At 36.5% G+C, this 17,244-nt stretch overlaps 1 protein-coding gene across 2 annotated transcripts in view; it reads left to right on the forward strand.

Annotated features, from left to right (window-relative positions):
- Positions 1–5,021: 5,021 nt before the first annotated feature.
- The window catches only part of LOC126475517 (CCR4-NOT transcription complex subunit 9), a 69,134-nt gene continuing 56,911 nt past the window's right edge, over positions 5,022–17,244 (forward strand). For both annotated transcript variants that reach the window (XM_050103444.1, XM_050103445.1), the window contains exons 1-2: positions 5,022–5,236; positions 6,596–6,720. In XM_050103444.1, coding sequence (XP_049959401.1) covers positions 5,234–5,236; positions 6,596–6,720 — 128 coding nt within the window. In that variant the 5' untranslated portion in view covers positions 5,022–5,233. The remainder of the gene's footprint in view (positions 5,237–6,595; positions 6,721–17,244) is intronic.

Consider the following 17,244-nt stretch of genomic DNA (forward strand, 5'->3'; position numbering starts at 1 on the left):
TTTTTCAATGTCTGAAGATGGTTATTTCTTTGCACAGAGTCATACTAATCCTGCCAATACTACACTTTAAACTTGATGCTTTGCTGTAGATGAGATCTAAGTATTTATCAAAATGTATCTTCTAGTTGTCTTGGCTGTCAGATGATAATACTGATTGCAGCAATATATCAAGAATAAATTATCTGCCATGAAGATATAATTTGTAACCTATCATAGCCTACTTATTTCTCCTGTCGTCGTTACTTCACCGATATTTTCCTCTAGCAGTAAAAGAGGGGGTTAAACAATCTACTAATTATTGATTTTTCATTAGGCCTGCTTGGCTGTCAGTCATTAAATATGATTTTAAATTGTTTCTTCGAACTTATTTATTTACTCAATAAAGGTACAGCAAATTTACTGAAAGTATTTCTAGTCACTCTGACTTACAAAATGGGTTATACAATTGCTTCTCTTCACCTTTTGGTCAATGGAACAAAATCCTCAACTAAGATGAAAAAACACAACAAAAAGTCATTTTGGATACCGGTACTTAAGTAAAAACTGTAGACCAAGTTTCCCACTGTTTCGTGTGTGTGTGTGTTTAATGTGGTGTTAAAACACTTTGCACAGTGTGAAAGATGTTTCTAACAGTCCCAATTCCAATTACCATACTTTTCATTGATAATTAAAAATATGTGGTATGTTATTAAAAGTACCAAATTCTTAAAATGAAACGAAACAAAATCTTCCATGAGCCCACGCCTTAACGTACAGCCATCGGAGTTTCGATTGTTTAATGTGTTGTAACAACAGATTACAACTGAATCACAGTATTTTCAATACGTCACTTGTAACTAGTGGTAGGCACTTAGGCAGCAAATCGTGCATCTGTTAGAAGTCACATTGATTGAGAAGCCACTGATATAACAATAGCAACTTTACAGAATCTAACTGCGATTTCAGTCACAATTAGCAGTAGGAAGTAGCATTTCACATTCAACGCCGCGAGCCATCTGTTGGCCGAATTTCGTACTACTTTCTGTGATTTCAGTGACAACTCGCGGCTAGAAGTCGCAAGTAGCAACTAAAAAGTACAGTTAACAGTGCCATATGTTGGCCAAAGTTTGTACTACGCTCTTTCTCTGCGATTCGCTATTAGTCCAACTGCGATTTCTGTGACAAATCGCAACTCGAAGTCGCAAGTAGTCAAGTAGCAACTAAATGCGCAGTTAACATCGTTTTCCTAGTGCCATCTGTTGAACGACTTTCGTACATCGTTACAAGACCCTTGTGCCTCACGAGATCGATGTACTGTGTGTGTGATGACATGCACATTCAGCACTAGTTATGGTTGGTCAAACACAGCTGTGACTCTGAATGTATTATATCAATAACAAGCAACATTCCCTTTTTCTCCTGAAAACATCATTTAGAGACAAGTAACCTAAAAAATATGTTCGATTCTGCTTCCAATATGACAGTTGTGGTTAATACTCCACATGCCTACAGGACTTTGCAAAGTTAACACAGCAGAACTCAAACATCTGTATAAATGTAATGAAAAGAAAACAGTAGTATTGAGTCACATGAATGCCTCACTTTTGTTCCGACACAGTTCAAGACTCGGGAGAAAAGTTTTACACCTGGTTTTCTACATGGCAACTACACACACAAGAACTTTTTGTCGACACTACAGCCGGCTGCATAAGTAAGCTTTTCCTGGGTTACCTTCAAGTACTGCACGTAAACTATTCCTAACGTAACTATAACATCTGTACTTCCCATTTTCATATCAAAAGACTCAAAATGCAAACTCTAGACCTCAGGCTATGTTACAAGTCAGTGTCACAGCAAGGTTGTGGGGAAACGGGGGGAGGGCGGCATGTCACTCTCCAACAAGTGTTTACTAATCATTAAATGGCGGAAAATTTACAGGTATAGGACGGATTAACATGCGGAAAATGAGATTTTCATTATTCGCTCACTGTATTTAACATTTATTATTCCTTTAAAATCGCATAACAACTTCAGTTAAACACAGTTCAGTCACTCATTCTGCACACTTATTTCATAATTATGGCACTTTTAAACTGCAAATCCTCTGAGAGCTGTCTTGAATCTTCACCATTCTCTCTCAAGAGCCTTGATGTGGATAGATACGTACAGCAACCAGTAATCAGAGTCTGAACTGCCTCTGCAAAATCACAATGATCATTAAACATTCTTGCTGTCACTAATTACAAGCAATGTAAATGACAGAGTAGTATTACTAACATTTGTTGTAATGAAGGCCACTCAATGGGGGATGTTTCAAATTTGCAAGAACGATCTCATTTAAGTAATCAAGTTCATCAAACACTTAGAAACTAATCTCTCGTCTGACGAAGACAGTCTAAAGATGCAGCGGAAATTTCTCCAGATCTGTTGACAATGCTATTTTGAATTATCACTTTACTGAATGACTGAAATGTAGTTCGGGTACCTGTGAACATAACAATACATTAGAATTCGTTTTCTATACACGAACTATTACGGTACTGTATAGTTACTCACATATTAATTACCTATTAATATTTTCACAGTTCTTTAATACAAAAGTAAAGCCAACAGAAGAATAAATCGAAAACATACTAATGACAGTTTTGTTGAGATGCAATTTTCTGTGTGAACAAGTGTAACTTTTTCATGCAGTGTTAAGTTGCAGAAATCGCAGAAGTAGCAGTGCAAGACCACAAGACAGAAACCAAGATGGCGGTAGTCTTAGACCAAGTATTTCAGCGGTACTCTAATACGAATTATATACAAACTTCATAAATGGAAAGTAGATTCTAAATTGCGTAAGAAATGTCGTATTGTTAGGTAGTTTTCTATATTCAAACTTAAATAAAAAGTTGTAACGAAAGTCACAAAGTACGTAATAAGTACTATGATGAAGTAAAATTTGGAGATGCAACTCAAAATCAAATCCAAACAACTACTACACAACACATTAAATGGCATATTTGGACTCTCATAATAATTTGCAAAATAGAAGCTACGTAGCAATAATAAGTGAAGCATTTAACTAAAGCACAAAATTGTATTAAACAATATGCAGTTAATTCTAGTCACTTTCATTATGTAATATGCTAGAAGTGGTTCGATTTTGAGTACCTGTTGGATTTATTTGCTGCTCAGCTTGGCCACTTTGCATTTTGTTGTTTTTGCTGCAATGTCTTCATGAGTTCCTCTTTTTTGTTTTACTATTGTTCGAGCAATCTCCTATGAAACACACTTTTCATTCAAGAGTTTTGTGTAATTATTAATAAAAATATTTGAAAGCACTTTAATACATTTCTTGATTATTGTCTTTAAAGGAATGCCACATTTGCACACATCACTGAGGTTACTAATGGCATTTTCACACAATTCAGTTCCTAAGGCAAGTACTGCATCGCTTTGATTTTCAAGTTTGAGAAAATCTGATTCATATGTACTGCTAATCAGAACTTGAAAAAGTTTAAATAGATTACAACACAAGGAACTCATTATAGAAGAAAGACACATCAGCCCCCATGATTCAGTTGGTTGAAATAGGAAAAGAGTTCTTTAGTTTCACACTGCAATAAAATTTCATCCTCTGTCTGTAACATTTCTTCACAACCTGAACATTTTCCAGCTTTTCGCAGCTTTTCAAGCACTGTCTTGCTGGTGTAGCTAGCAATACAAACTGAGACTTTCAAATCTTCATCCATCATGGGAACGTTTGATAATTCGTCTAGAGCAGGTTCTAATTTATCTAAATTTTCATTCATTTGGTGTTTTATATTGTAATTTGCTTTTGCTGCAAAATCATTTAATGTAAATTCACCATGTTTAGTAGATCTGAGCTTTAGTAGACTTATTACTTTGAGTTTCCTCTCAGCTTCCAAGATTTGCTCGACTGAAACATTGCATGTGCAGCCACTTCTTCTTCTATAATCTCCAATTCTAAAGCATCAGGGTGTAATTTTGCTGTAAGAATGTAGGACCAGTTGCAAGTGTTAAAATGTATCTGCATAACTGAACTGTTGTTGCAAGTGTGTGAGATAAAGCAGTATATGTTTCATTGGTTAATTTTCCATGAGTAGGCAATGCATGCTAGATGTCAAGATATGTTTTCAAATTTTCAAGAAACAGAAGTTCGGAGTCAGTAGGTCCAGTGATTGGGCTAGAATTATCGTCTGATGTGTATTTGCCTTTCGTGGGATGCTGTATATTAGAAGCTGTCCACCATTTAATGATTAATTTTAAAAACTGAGTAGTGCCATCAGAAATCTCAATCCCCTGACTTTATTGTGACTAGTTGGTCTGGTAGCAGTGGTAGAGCGCGGAGGGATACAAGACCTGGCTTCCTTCACTGCGATAAATCACAGTGAAGAATAACAGCTATTTAAAAGTAGTATTCACAGAAATCACTGATATCGGAAAATCGCAGTTTAGCCCATCACTACTCGATACCGTATCGCAGAGATGGACGTAGTACGAACTTTGGCCAACAGATGGCACTGTTAACCGCGCTTTCTAGTTGCTACTTGCGACTCTTAGTTGCGACTTGTCACGGAAATCGCAGTTAGACTCGATACCGTATCGCAGAGATGGACGTAGTACGAACTTTGGCCAACAGATGGCACTGTTAACCGCGCTTTCTAGTTGCTACTTGCGACTTGTCACGGAAATCGCAGTTAGACTCGATACCGTATCGCAGAGATGGACGTAGTACGAACTTTGGCCAACAGATGGCACTGTTAACTGCGCTTTTTAGTTGCTACTTGCGACTCTTAGTTGCGACTTGTCACGGAAATCGCAGTTGAACTCCATAGCGTACCGCAGAGATGGACATAGTACGAACTTTGGCCAACAGATGCCACTGTTAACCGCGCTTTTTAGTTGCTACTTACGACTCTTAGTTGCGACTTGTCACTGAAATCGCAGAAAGCAGTGCTAAATTCGACCAATAGATGGCTCACGTCTTTGAATGTGAAATACTACTTGCGACTGCTAACTGTGACTGAAATCGCAGTTAGATTTTGTAAAGTTGCTACTGTGATATCTGTGGCTTCTCAGTCACTGTGATTTCTAACAGTTACGCGATTCCCTGCCCACCACTACAGGACACTTCACGTAGTAATAACTCTGACATTGTGATTTGTGTACCGGCTGAAAGTTCATGACATACGGTGATTTGTTTAGTGTAGGTGTAAAGCGTCTGTTGTGTGAAGCAGTTTCATAAATGGTATGTTTACCTCTAATGGACGAACTGCCTCAAGATTTCCTGTCCAATATTAAGATATTCGTATTTCATTTTGTGGTCCTGGTTTGGGTGTGTTTAAAGTATGCCTGTGTGCTCGTTTCTGTTACCTTACGCACATGAAACAGTTTTATCTAATAATAAACTCTTGGTTCCTCTGTAAGAATTACGTCGGCGAAGGTGATAGGATGGTAAAGACGGAATACATCTAATACTGAAAAATTAGACGTCTATAGCGCGCAAGGTTACATATTAGCGGTAGTGCAATTTGAAATAAAACAGTGCACAGCGGCGTTTAGAAATTTCTGTGAGATAGTAAAAGAGATAAATTGAAGGAATTATACACAAATAAAGGTTCCGGTGGAATTCTTCATAGCTACAGACTACGTATTAATCATGGTTACGTATCCATGTCATATAGCAGTAGGAAACGTTTTCTTTTGAGACTCTAGTTTGGCACACACACATTCTGGAAGGATATTAGTATACTTGTGTGAATTTTCTACATGTGCTGCTTATAACTCTGCAGCTTTTAAATACTTTGTAAAATAGTAACTGTTTTTACGTTGTGAGAAAGCTTCTCAGCTACGTGTTGGTTGTAACAGAAGACCTACTTTAACTCTTGTGCGATGTACATGCCTAAGAAATGAACTTTGCATCAGCTGAAACATTCTATTCCTTTATTGTGTGCAGTGATTGTTTTGTAGACCTCTGCTGCATTGTTCACTTGGTACCAGTTTCAGCCTGACCTCGGGTAGTTTTCAAAAGTCACATCCCTTTGGTTCTCACCCACAGTATTTTACTTAATCTATGTACACTCCTTCTGTGACTCAATTTGTTTAACTCACAAGGTTCATCGTTTTGTGTTTTTAAATTGAATTAATGTTACCAGATGTGATTTGTTAGAAAGAGACTAATTTTTCAAAATTTGATCACTTTTTGTAGTGATATCGAGTAGAGCACAATATGCAAGGTTGTGTTACAAAGTGTCTGATATCCACACAAAATCTCATTTTCCGGATAAATATTGCTTTCATTGACTTTGCAATATATTTTCGAAACAGGTATTCATTATTGTTTTATAAGTGTGAATCAATTCTTGTAGTGTTCTGGTATACTGTTGGAACAGATATGTAACACAAAACTTGAGATCAGAAACAGATTAGTGAAGATTGACATGTTTATTGTTTCTAATTGTACTTACCTTACACTGTAAAAGAAGAGTTGTTTGTTATGTATTAATGTATGTACCTGTCAGTTAAATTTATGTGATAGTGCACAATGCAACTCACTTTTTGTGATATCTCTATAGGCCTAATTTTGTTTCATTTCCTTTAACCTCAGGTTCAGATGAGCTCACAGCAGAGTCCAGCTACACTTCAGAGTGGTGTTGACAGAGAGAAAATTTACCAATGGATCGTAGAGCTTTCAAATCCAGAGCTGAGGGAAAATGCTCTATTGGAACTGAGGTACCTTATTTACAGATATTTATTTTGTGAATATGTTAATGCATCTGTATTATCATAGTCATATTTATTGTGAATAGGCCCTATTTATGTTTGGATGACATAATTTAGCACATATTTCATTTTCTAGAGGAGCTGGGCTGAGTTTGTGTACTTTGTCTTTATTTTTTATTGTCATTAATGAATTATAGATAAGTGGTAATGCAGATGACTTAACTGGACTGTATAATTAAGAACATGTTGCTCCATGGAGGTTGCTATGAATGAATGTGGTACAAGTACTTCTAAAAGTTGTGGTGACTTGCAAATAGACGTTAATAATGTTAGAAACAAGTGTTACCTAGTCATCCAAAGTATTTATATATTGTTTTGTACAGATGTGAACATTCTGCATGAAATATGAATTTGATATGGACAAGCTATCAAATTGTGACTTAATCCTTTCTTTTGGCTGTGCCAGTCACCCAGCACAAGAGTGAAATGGAAATATTGTGGAAGCCCATTTCAGTTGCTGCAGGTTATACAGAATGAAATGAAAAGGGAGTCATGTAACACAGTTCATACTTTAATAATTAGTACAGTATTGCTGGTAGTATCATTCCTCCCTTGACAAGACCAAGCCAGATTAGGAGGTGCTTGATTTTTTTGCTGTAGGTTCCCAGTCTGTGTAGCACAAGTGTTATGAAGTACATGCTACTCAGCAAATCGTAGTGACGTTTTGGTATGAAGTTCTGTGTCAATAAAACATACAGCCACTTCAGTGATAAAATTATAAGATGACCACTGTTGAGTAACCTGTAAGCAGAGAAAAGTTCAGCAGCTTCATGAATGATGAGACCAGATGAGGTGGAAACTGTCAGGTCAAAATTTCATTTTAAAGCCTAGTGTAGTGCTTAGTTAGATGATAGAAGCTACACAGTCATTGCATAAGACTTTCTCACTGAAAAGGGTTATAGCTCAAAAATTTTTAATGATAGTTGAAGGGAGATCAAAGTGATGTGGGTAGGGTTCACAAATAAGAGATCACTTAATGCAGAGGTAGAAAGGAGTAGTGGTGCACGAAGAGTTGGTAATATTCCAAATTTGTAATGTACAGGCCAAAGTAGTTGCCAAATGATGTGCCACAGTTGTTAAGAAGATTAGGGTTCAAACCCCATATGGCCATAATGAGTAAGATTTGCCACGGTTCTTGTTAAACAAAGGTATAGTCTGATTAAAATTTCTTGTTAGTTGGGACTTTGTGTTTTGAAGCTTGGTTTCTCCAGTAAGAGCATTCAGTGTCACATGTGAACTCTCTGCTTTTGCCAATGCACCACAAAAGCTAATTTGCAGTTTTCAAGCAGTGCCATGAGAACCATGCATTCTGCTATGAACGTCACATAACAAGTACAGGGTGTTTCACAGGTGATACAAGAGGACCAGTGATGGGGAGGAAGGTTCCGATCACCACTGGTGCTTTGGCTTTTTCCTCGGAGACTAGCAGGTGGCATATCAGATTTAGCTGCTCACAGATATACACAAACACTTGACTGAAAACTTAAAAATGCTGGTAGTGCATAGACTGACCAATTCCCACATTGTTGCACAACTTTCGTACTGCAACTGACTGTCCAAGATGGAGATTTTGATCCTGAAAGATCCTTTTTTTTCTCTGTATGTCAACATGCTCTCAAAGAAGAATGAACACGGGTGTTCTGAAAATCCTCACTAGTTACATCAAGAAACATCAAGAGTGTGAAACAGGAGAGTGTGATGGTGGCATATGGTGTGCAATTAGTGCAACACCAGGTACTGGACCGATCTTTTACACCTAACAACTTCTTTGTGAACAATTTACTGCAACCATTTTCTCAGAGAATGACAATTAACAAAAAGAACTGTGGTGGTTGACTGCATTACAATGTAAAAGCACACACCACCAATGCGTGTATGGCAGTATTATGAGATGTTTTCGATTGTAGGAACTTCCCTAGTAACACAGTACTGCGAGGTGTTTCCGATGAAAAGAAATAACTGCATAATAGTATCATACTTGCATTTGTGATTTGTCCCTTCTTACATTGTCCTCCATGATATATCCATAGGTCTTTTGTTAACTGTTCATTCTCTAAAGAAATTGTTGCAAGATATTGTTAATAAACCCATCATAAGTTGTAGTTAGGTGCAAAAAGATCGATCCAGTAACTGATGTTACACTAACTGCACACAATACGTCACCATCATATGACCCTGTTTCACTCTCTTGATGTAACTAATGAGGATTTTCAGAATGCCAGCATTCATTACTCTTCGACAGCATGTGTCCGAGAAATGGGTCAAAGTGTCACCGGCAATCAGATCCTGTCTCCACATTATTGGTTCTTTCTCAATGCCATAGAGTGTAAATTTCCATAGAGTGTAACACTTCTTTTCCCGATTTCCTTTGTCATTTTAGTGCAGAATGAGTATATTTCCTCATTAGGTCTCTAAACCTAATTTCCATCTTATTTCTTGAGTGGACCTAATATTTTTTCCAGGATACTTATATCTTCTGCAAATCTTATGATGCTCTTTTTCACTTGGATAAAAGGACTGTTTCTGACCCATTGAGTATTTCTGGTTTTACAACTGTATAATTATGGCTTAATTTTACATTTTCAGAAAAACATTTTGTATTGTGTAGAGTTTTCACTTTTGTTTACTCTTCCTTCAGTCCTGATTTTAATTACTGCTGTTTCACTTTTTGTTCATATTTTCACTCAGATATTTAAAGTTTACTGTTTTCTTGATGTTGCTGTACTTGATTTTTAAAATTCTTGGTTAGCTGCTTTCATTGGTCATGTATTCTGTTTTCTTAAAAGATATTTATAGACCTGACTTCTTGGCTGTTTCTTTCATTGATCTACCAAACATTATGTCGTTATTAACTTTTTGTTTCTCTTAGTCTGTTTTCTATTCTCTTAACTTTTTCCATCCCACAGTTGAATAACAGTTGTCACAAAGTGCCTTCTATGTGACTTCTGATAAAATTTGGAAGGGACTAGTTGTTTCAAGAAATTTAACTTCAGGTACTTCGTTTGTAAGAGTTTGTATAGTTATTTCCAGAGTTTCCATATCTACTGCAAACTCCTTCAGGGTTTTGAGGAGGGAGTCTCTGTCTCTTGAATCGTATTTCTTTTTAAAATCAACAGATATTAGCATTATTTTTTTATTTGGTATTTTAAAACACTAGGGAATTTGTTTAAGGTTTAGAATTTGCACTGGACAGGATCTGTTTCTCCTAAATCCAGCGAGATACTCTCCAGTTTGTTAAATCTTATTGTAGACTTAATATGTTTAGAAGAGCTTTTGACAAGATTTTGTATTTTAAGGGCAATAATGAAGTTCCTTTGTAATTATTGATATCTATTTTGTCCCCTTTTTATGAAGTGGGACAGTTAATGTGAACTTTCCTTTCCCTAGATCTTAACGTAGTATTTCTTTCATAATTGTGATACCTAGCACTCCACCAGCTTTAAGAATTGTTGCTGTGAGGCCATTTTCGTGTTGGGACTTGGTTGGATTTTAACTGTTTGATATAACTTTTAGTCATATCAATGTTGGGTGGTTTTGAATTTTTGTTTGGAATATTATCATTGCGTTCCAGTCGCTTGGTCAGTTTTCCACAATTCAATAGCTTTTCAAAGCACATGGTCCAGTCACATTAATGTGACCATCTTTTTTGGACACCAGTATGCAGTAACTGCTCACAGATGGCTAGTTGCAGCATATAAAGTGTGTTGCACTTTTGTGTCACATCAATGGGCAATAACCACGTGCAGACTGCTGGTGGCAGCACTAGCAGTGGAGGATATATAATGTGTGTTGGGGGACAAAAAAACCATTGCAGTTGTTGTAATGCAGAAACAAAGTGGGGATGCAGTGAAAGTAAGAAGTAAGCTTCCTTCCTCATGAAGTGTTGCCAATGTACCTGTGTGTTATACCAAGCACCCATGAAAGTAGTGAATGCAAACACAATTAATAATTAAATATTTCATGTATTCAAAATTGATAGTGCATTATTGAGATATACAGTAATATTTATTGATACAAATCACAATCAGTTAATGAAAATGATACATCAACTGATGGCTACTAGAGTTCTACTGACTATAGTATTGTATTAACTACTAAGGGTGGTAGTGGCTGAATATGAAACATAGCAGTGTGAAGTATTTCACTTTGTACTGCTTCTGATTTAGGGAGCCAAGTTTGTAAGAAATAGTTTGCAGATAGTGTATTATCTAGTTATTGAGTCTTGCGTCTGTTTTGTGAAGAAAGATAGTGGAATTCAGCGAGTGAGTTCACTGTAGAAATTGGAGAAGAGAACAGTAGTTGAAAAATAGTTTTGTTTCTTGAGAAACCTATTGTATCACAGGGAAAAGGGTGATTGAATTTTATCTTAAAATTGTTTATCTCTTTATTTTTAGAACTTATAAGGGAATTTAAGTATGGTGATGACCCATAAAACTTCTGTTTCTCCCCTATAGATGTCCATGACTACCTTTTGTACAGTTGGTGACATGAGTTTTCTCTGGATTAGACTGTGATCTAAGGTATAATTTTGTGCCTGACATAACGTCTCCTACTACAGGAAACATCCTTAGAGTAGATGTAGTTAATAGATTCATCATCACAGCTATTGGAAACTGCCAGGCTTTTCATTCAAAACCATACATTGGTCATTTTGTGATGTCATCTGAGATTTGCCAAAGATCACAGAATTAAGCTGACTTGTGTTAGAAACTTTTCATATTAGACGAGATGATGCACTTAGCTTTATGTAGCCTTGGGGCCCACAACTCTGATGTCAATCCTGCTTTTCTTAATTCTCATTGACTTCTCTGTACTCAATCAGTACGTGGTTATGAATAGCTTTTTATATATAATTTTTCCCACGTGGAATGTTTCCTTCTATTATATTGTTATGAATAGACAGTTTGACAGTTTTGGATAGCTGAAGAACTTAACACTGGAGAATCGACTAACTCCACATCCATAAACTTTGAGGATTTCTTCTGCAATAGGAGATGAAGTGTTAGTCATAAAATGATATTTCACAAATATCGGACTGAGGATAGTGAGATAGGTCTGCCAATAAAAGTATGTATGGAAAGGTATCAAGCCATAGAGAGATACCACAGTGAAGGTACTGTGTGTCCTACCAGACTTCTGTTACTTATCCCAACCTTCTCCCTTTTAACTCCTGGACTATTATTTCTGATTATCTTGTTCTTCTTAGCTAGTGGGCCCTTCTCTGAACACAAAAAAAGACTTTTTTTGGTCTTTTCACCCAAACCACTCTTTTATAATTTCAATGACATAGCACTTATTTATTAGTGTACATGTGTTCGTGCTCTGTAAGTGTAACTTGGCTGTGATGATGACTTCTGGGTTGAAAATATTCTATTATATTTCTCTCCACAATGCATTTCAACTTATATGGCAACTTTTTTTATCTGCTACTGTCCACTGTTTTCAGAAAATTGCTGCCATTTGGAAATTGATATTTAGGAGATACTTAGAACAGTGTATCACTGGGTGATATTGTGTACAACATCTCAATTAATGTACTTTCTGTTATTTTACCTGCACTTAACACTTGGGGTCAGTTTGTGAATGGTCCGTATGCAGCTTTTTATAAATCCCCTTTACTTGAATTTTGGTTTAGCGACAAAGTGAAGATCACAACAAAAATTCAGATGATCATGATTTAAAAAGATATTTAATGTTTTCTGTTAGATAAGTATGTTGTAGATTGAGACATGCTTTATGTATGAAAAATCCACAGAGTCAAAATATAAAATTGCTTCTGGAGGGTTTGGCATGAGCCTTGTGCCACTTCAGGATCTATATGTGATCAGTACTTGGTTTGAGATGCACATCAACACCACTAGAAGTCAATGTTGTTGCCATAATCTTATTTTGCACTGCTATCATTCTGAATTGTGAATGGTTGATATTTTCCAATGATCTTCACATAAGTGATTCTTTCCAGTCTGGTCCACCTGCAAGGCAGAGCCATCTCTGATAAGAAACTGCAAAGATTGTCAACTGAACAGTATTAAGATTATACTCTCAATTGCGTACTTGATATTTCTGAATGCTGCCAGGTCATGTTCATTGTTTTATCAGATCACCCCAAAGCCTTCACATGGTTATACAGTACAGTCTTTGTATTGATGGAACTAAGAGTGCTCCTTTGCAATCTGGTTGCAGCAGTGCAACATTCCCCTCTGACCAGCTGCGGTGATGTTCACAGCAATTACAGTTGCTTGGATTAAGACATAATGAGTTATTAAATAGAACAAGCAGTACTCAGGGTGAATGTTTCTGGATTCTTCCACTTACTCACTAACTGAACAAAATTGTCAGAGCTCATCAGGAGGGTATGGGGCAAATATAACAGGCTGCCAGTGGCATTGGAATGAGGAAGTGGAGAGTGATTATCACACCTGAAGACATTGAAGAAATGTTTTTTGTAGATTACCAGCAATGCCAGCCTGGATAGAGCTCATTACTGCTACACGGGTTTCAACAATTGACTTAAACTGAAAACTAGAGTCGTCAAAACATTGACTATATCAAAGTGTCTGTGGTACAACTCATGGAGAGTGAATAATTTTTCAGCTCTAATTTCATATAGATTTGTGAGATCATAGCTAGTTCATAGTTATACAGGCTACAGTCATTGAGGCCCTCATACATAAAGTCAGAGATGCTAACCATAAATTGATTACAGTGAAGACAGACATCCTTGTACCAACCCTTGACTGATAAGCATCTCTTGTCTTCTGGGAGACAAAATGGTATCTCTTCTGTCCCACATTTGCTGGTATCCCTTATCATTGATCAGACACATGTGCACCAGACATTCACAACTTGCCTTTGACTAAAAAGTTAATTTCAGGTCCACAACAGGCACTTAGTGTGGATGAAATATTTTTGGTCATTTTTGCTATAGATTTAGTACTTTCAGACTGTGTTCTGAATCAAGGTATTTTAAGTGACTGTTATTAAACAGTCTGTTCTGTAGCTGCACTACAGTTCCTGTGTACCTTAGACTTATGTAATTTGTAAGTTTATATACAGTTTAATGGTGTAGGGTACTCTGAACCATGAATATCCATTCCCTGTTGTTCTCTTTTAGCAACAGAGTAAAAGATTAGTGCATGTCTCCACATGCGTTCACCCAAATGCTCCCATCTCATCTTTGTGCCATCATAATGGGTATTCCTTATACAGTTCTGTAAAACGTAAACATGTTTAAGTAATGATTACCCTAACAAAATCTGGCCTGAAAATAGTTTTTGTCTATTGTCATTACCATTAATTTTTCTACATTATTGGGGTGTGTAGGACACTATCTACGTTATTCAATATTGGTAATTTGTCATTTGCAATTAAATGATGTTACTGTGAGTTTGGTTGGTACGTTAACACATCATTTCATCTCTAATTGTAATTTTGTTTTGCCAAAATATTTCTAACAGTAATTCTGTTGCGCGAAAATATTTACTATATATTGCATTTACTTAAGAGTTAGTTTCAAAATACTCTTTGTCATCAGCATTCTGTTGTGTTGATGTGCACACTCAAATATCATACATAATTTGTTGCACTTCACTTGCAAATAACACATTAACAAACACAATGTTAATGTTGCTGTGTGTGTGTGTGTGTGTGTGTGTGTGTGTGTGTGTGTGGGCGCGCGCGCGCACACATGTGTTTGTCTCTGTCATCTTTCCTGTACAGTTTTTTAATCTGTATAATGGTGTGCTATTGCATTGTGTAGTGCCATTCACAATCTACTTCCCATTTACTCATGCCTTCTGGCCTTCTGTATGTGGAAGATTTCTTCTATTGTACTTGATAGTACAGGCTGTGGCTGGATTTTTATATTTCTAAATTTCTCTCTGTTTTTGTTGGTTGATGCTTGTGTGCTGTTAAGTGGTCAGGAAATATGCTTGTTTATTTATTTATTTACAAGTCAAGTTCCATAGGACCAAATTGAGGAGCAAATCTCTAAGGTCATGGAACACGTCAGTACATGAAATTACAACATAAAAGTAATAACACATAAAAATAAAATGTTTATGAACCCGAAAAAAGTCAATCCATAAGTTTAAGTAAAACAGTCAACAATACAACAAGAATCAGCTTAATTTTTCAAGGAACTCCTGGACAGAATAGAAGGAGTGGCCCATGAGGAAATGATTCAGTTTCGATTTGAAAGCACGTGGATTACTGCTAAGATTTTTTAATTTGAGCAGTAGCTTATTGAAAATGGATGCAGAAGTTTACTGCACTGTTCAAGAGTTAGGGAAGTCTGATCCAATTACAGGTTTGATTTCTGCCAAGTATTAACTGAGTGAAAGCTGCTTATTCTTGGGAATAAGCTAATACTGTTAGTAAGAAATGACATTAAGGAATATATATTGAGAAGCCAATGTCAAAATACCCAGACTCGTGAACAGGGGTTGGCAAGAGGTTCATGAACTTGCAACACTTATTGCCCGAACTGACAATATAATACCATACAACATAAGCGAATGAAAGTGAGCGAAGTAGATTAATTTTCGTGTTGAACGATCATTCACTTCACATACTGTTCAAATAGTAAAAAATGGCAGCATTAAGTCTTTGAACAAGATCCTAAACGTTGGCTTCCCACGACAGTTTACTATCTATCTGAACACTTAGAAACTTGAACTGTTCAGTTTCACTAATCAATGCCCATTCTGTGAAATTGAAACATCAGGTTTTGTTGAATGGGAGCTGTTACTTTTTAGAACTCGAAGTTATTCTGAATATCTGTTTTAAAGTTCCTGTAGGTTTGTCCTATGTATGCTGACTGGCAGGAGTTGCGTGTAATTTTGCACATATTTGATCTGTTGAATTTATCTGTGGGTGTTTCATGTGTTCTGAGTCTCTTCTGTGTTGCATTGTCTGTTCTGTATCCTATTTGAAGTCCTTGTTTCTTTAAAATGTTGCCTGTTCTGTGAACTATTTTACTGTAGTAAATGTGGGTTCTTCAGTATTACTGTGCAAGACCCTGTACGTGTATGGCTTGTTCGTTGTTTGTTTACATATGTTTTGGTTTAGTTTTGCTGTCATATGGGTATCATACCCATCCCCCCCACTTTTTTATTTTTTTTTTAAAAGCTTCTGTGCGTGATTCTGTTCGTTTATGATATGTTGTGTTTGTCATTAATCTGAAGGTTGCTTGGTTGTGTGTAAGTGGATGGTTTGATGGATTGTGAATGGTGGTGCTCATATTGCAGGTTTCCTGAATGTTGCAAAAATCGTGTGTATTGTTTATTTGTTGTATAGTGAGATACAATGGTATCAGTATGTAACTTCATATTTTCTTTAAGTTGTTCATGAATATCTTTGCCAAGAGGCCAGCACTTCATTCTGGGTTCTATTATGACAGTACCATATTATACCTGGCTGATGAACCATGTACACACATAAAACAGCAACACCATTAAATAAACACTTTAAATGTAAAAATTCATATTAGAAACAGTCAAAACACTAAATTTTCTGTATCTCATCATACAAAGAATAAACAAAATATATGATTTCACACTATCAGGGACCCTATAACCATAAGCAACACAATTTTCATAATCAATCACACCACCCACTTACACGCAAGCAAGTAAGCTTCAGGTTAAAGCTCCACTAACAGAACACTCATAAACAAACAGATTTACATACAAGCTAAATATAATAAAACAGATAATAGTGGAGAATGGTTATGATACCTATATGATAGTGAAACCAAAAAATATGTTAACAGACGAGGAATGAACAGGCGACATTCACGTAGGATTTTGCACAGTGATACTGAAGAATGGAACGCACAGACAGTAGTCATTCACAGGACACAACAGAGCATGAAACCACACACATAGTAATATACTATATAATAAAGTAGTCCACAGAATAGGCAACATTTTAAAGAATCTGTGACTTCAAGTGGGACACAGAAGAGACGACACAACATGGAAGAGACTTGGAACACAAAAAAACCCACACATAAATTCAACAGCTCAAGCATACATCAACTGACATGCAACTCTTGCCAGTCAGCATACATCAGACAAACATGCAGGAGCTTTAAAATAAGATATTCGGAACAGTTCAGAGCTCTTAAAAGTAACTGCTCGCATAGCATATTTGCTGACCACTTAAGAGCAAATAACTATCACTCAAGGAAAATGAAACAGATTTAAAAATATGAAAATTCAGCCACTGCCTGTACTTAAAAAACACTTCCATATACAGAAGGCACTAGCTGAAGGAAAGCAGATGATATATGACTTCACTACACTATGCAGTGGTGCATTATCCTACGCAGTAAGAAAATTGTGCTTAAGAGCGCAGGCATGCACGTGCCCATCCCCCCCCCCCCCCCCTCCCACACACACACACACACACACACACACACACACACACACACACTCTTCAGCAGCAGCAAATGATTTTGTAAGACTAACT

This window comes from Schistocerca serialis, chromosome 4, assembly GCF_023864345.2.
Source record: "Schistocerca serialis cubense isolate TAMUIC-IGC-003099 chromosome 4, iqSchSeri2.2, whole genome shotgun sequence".
NCBI lineage: Eukaryota > Metazoa > Arthropoda > Insecta > Orthoptera > Acrididae > Schistocerca > Schistocerca serialis.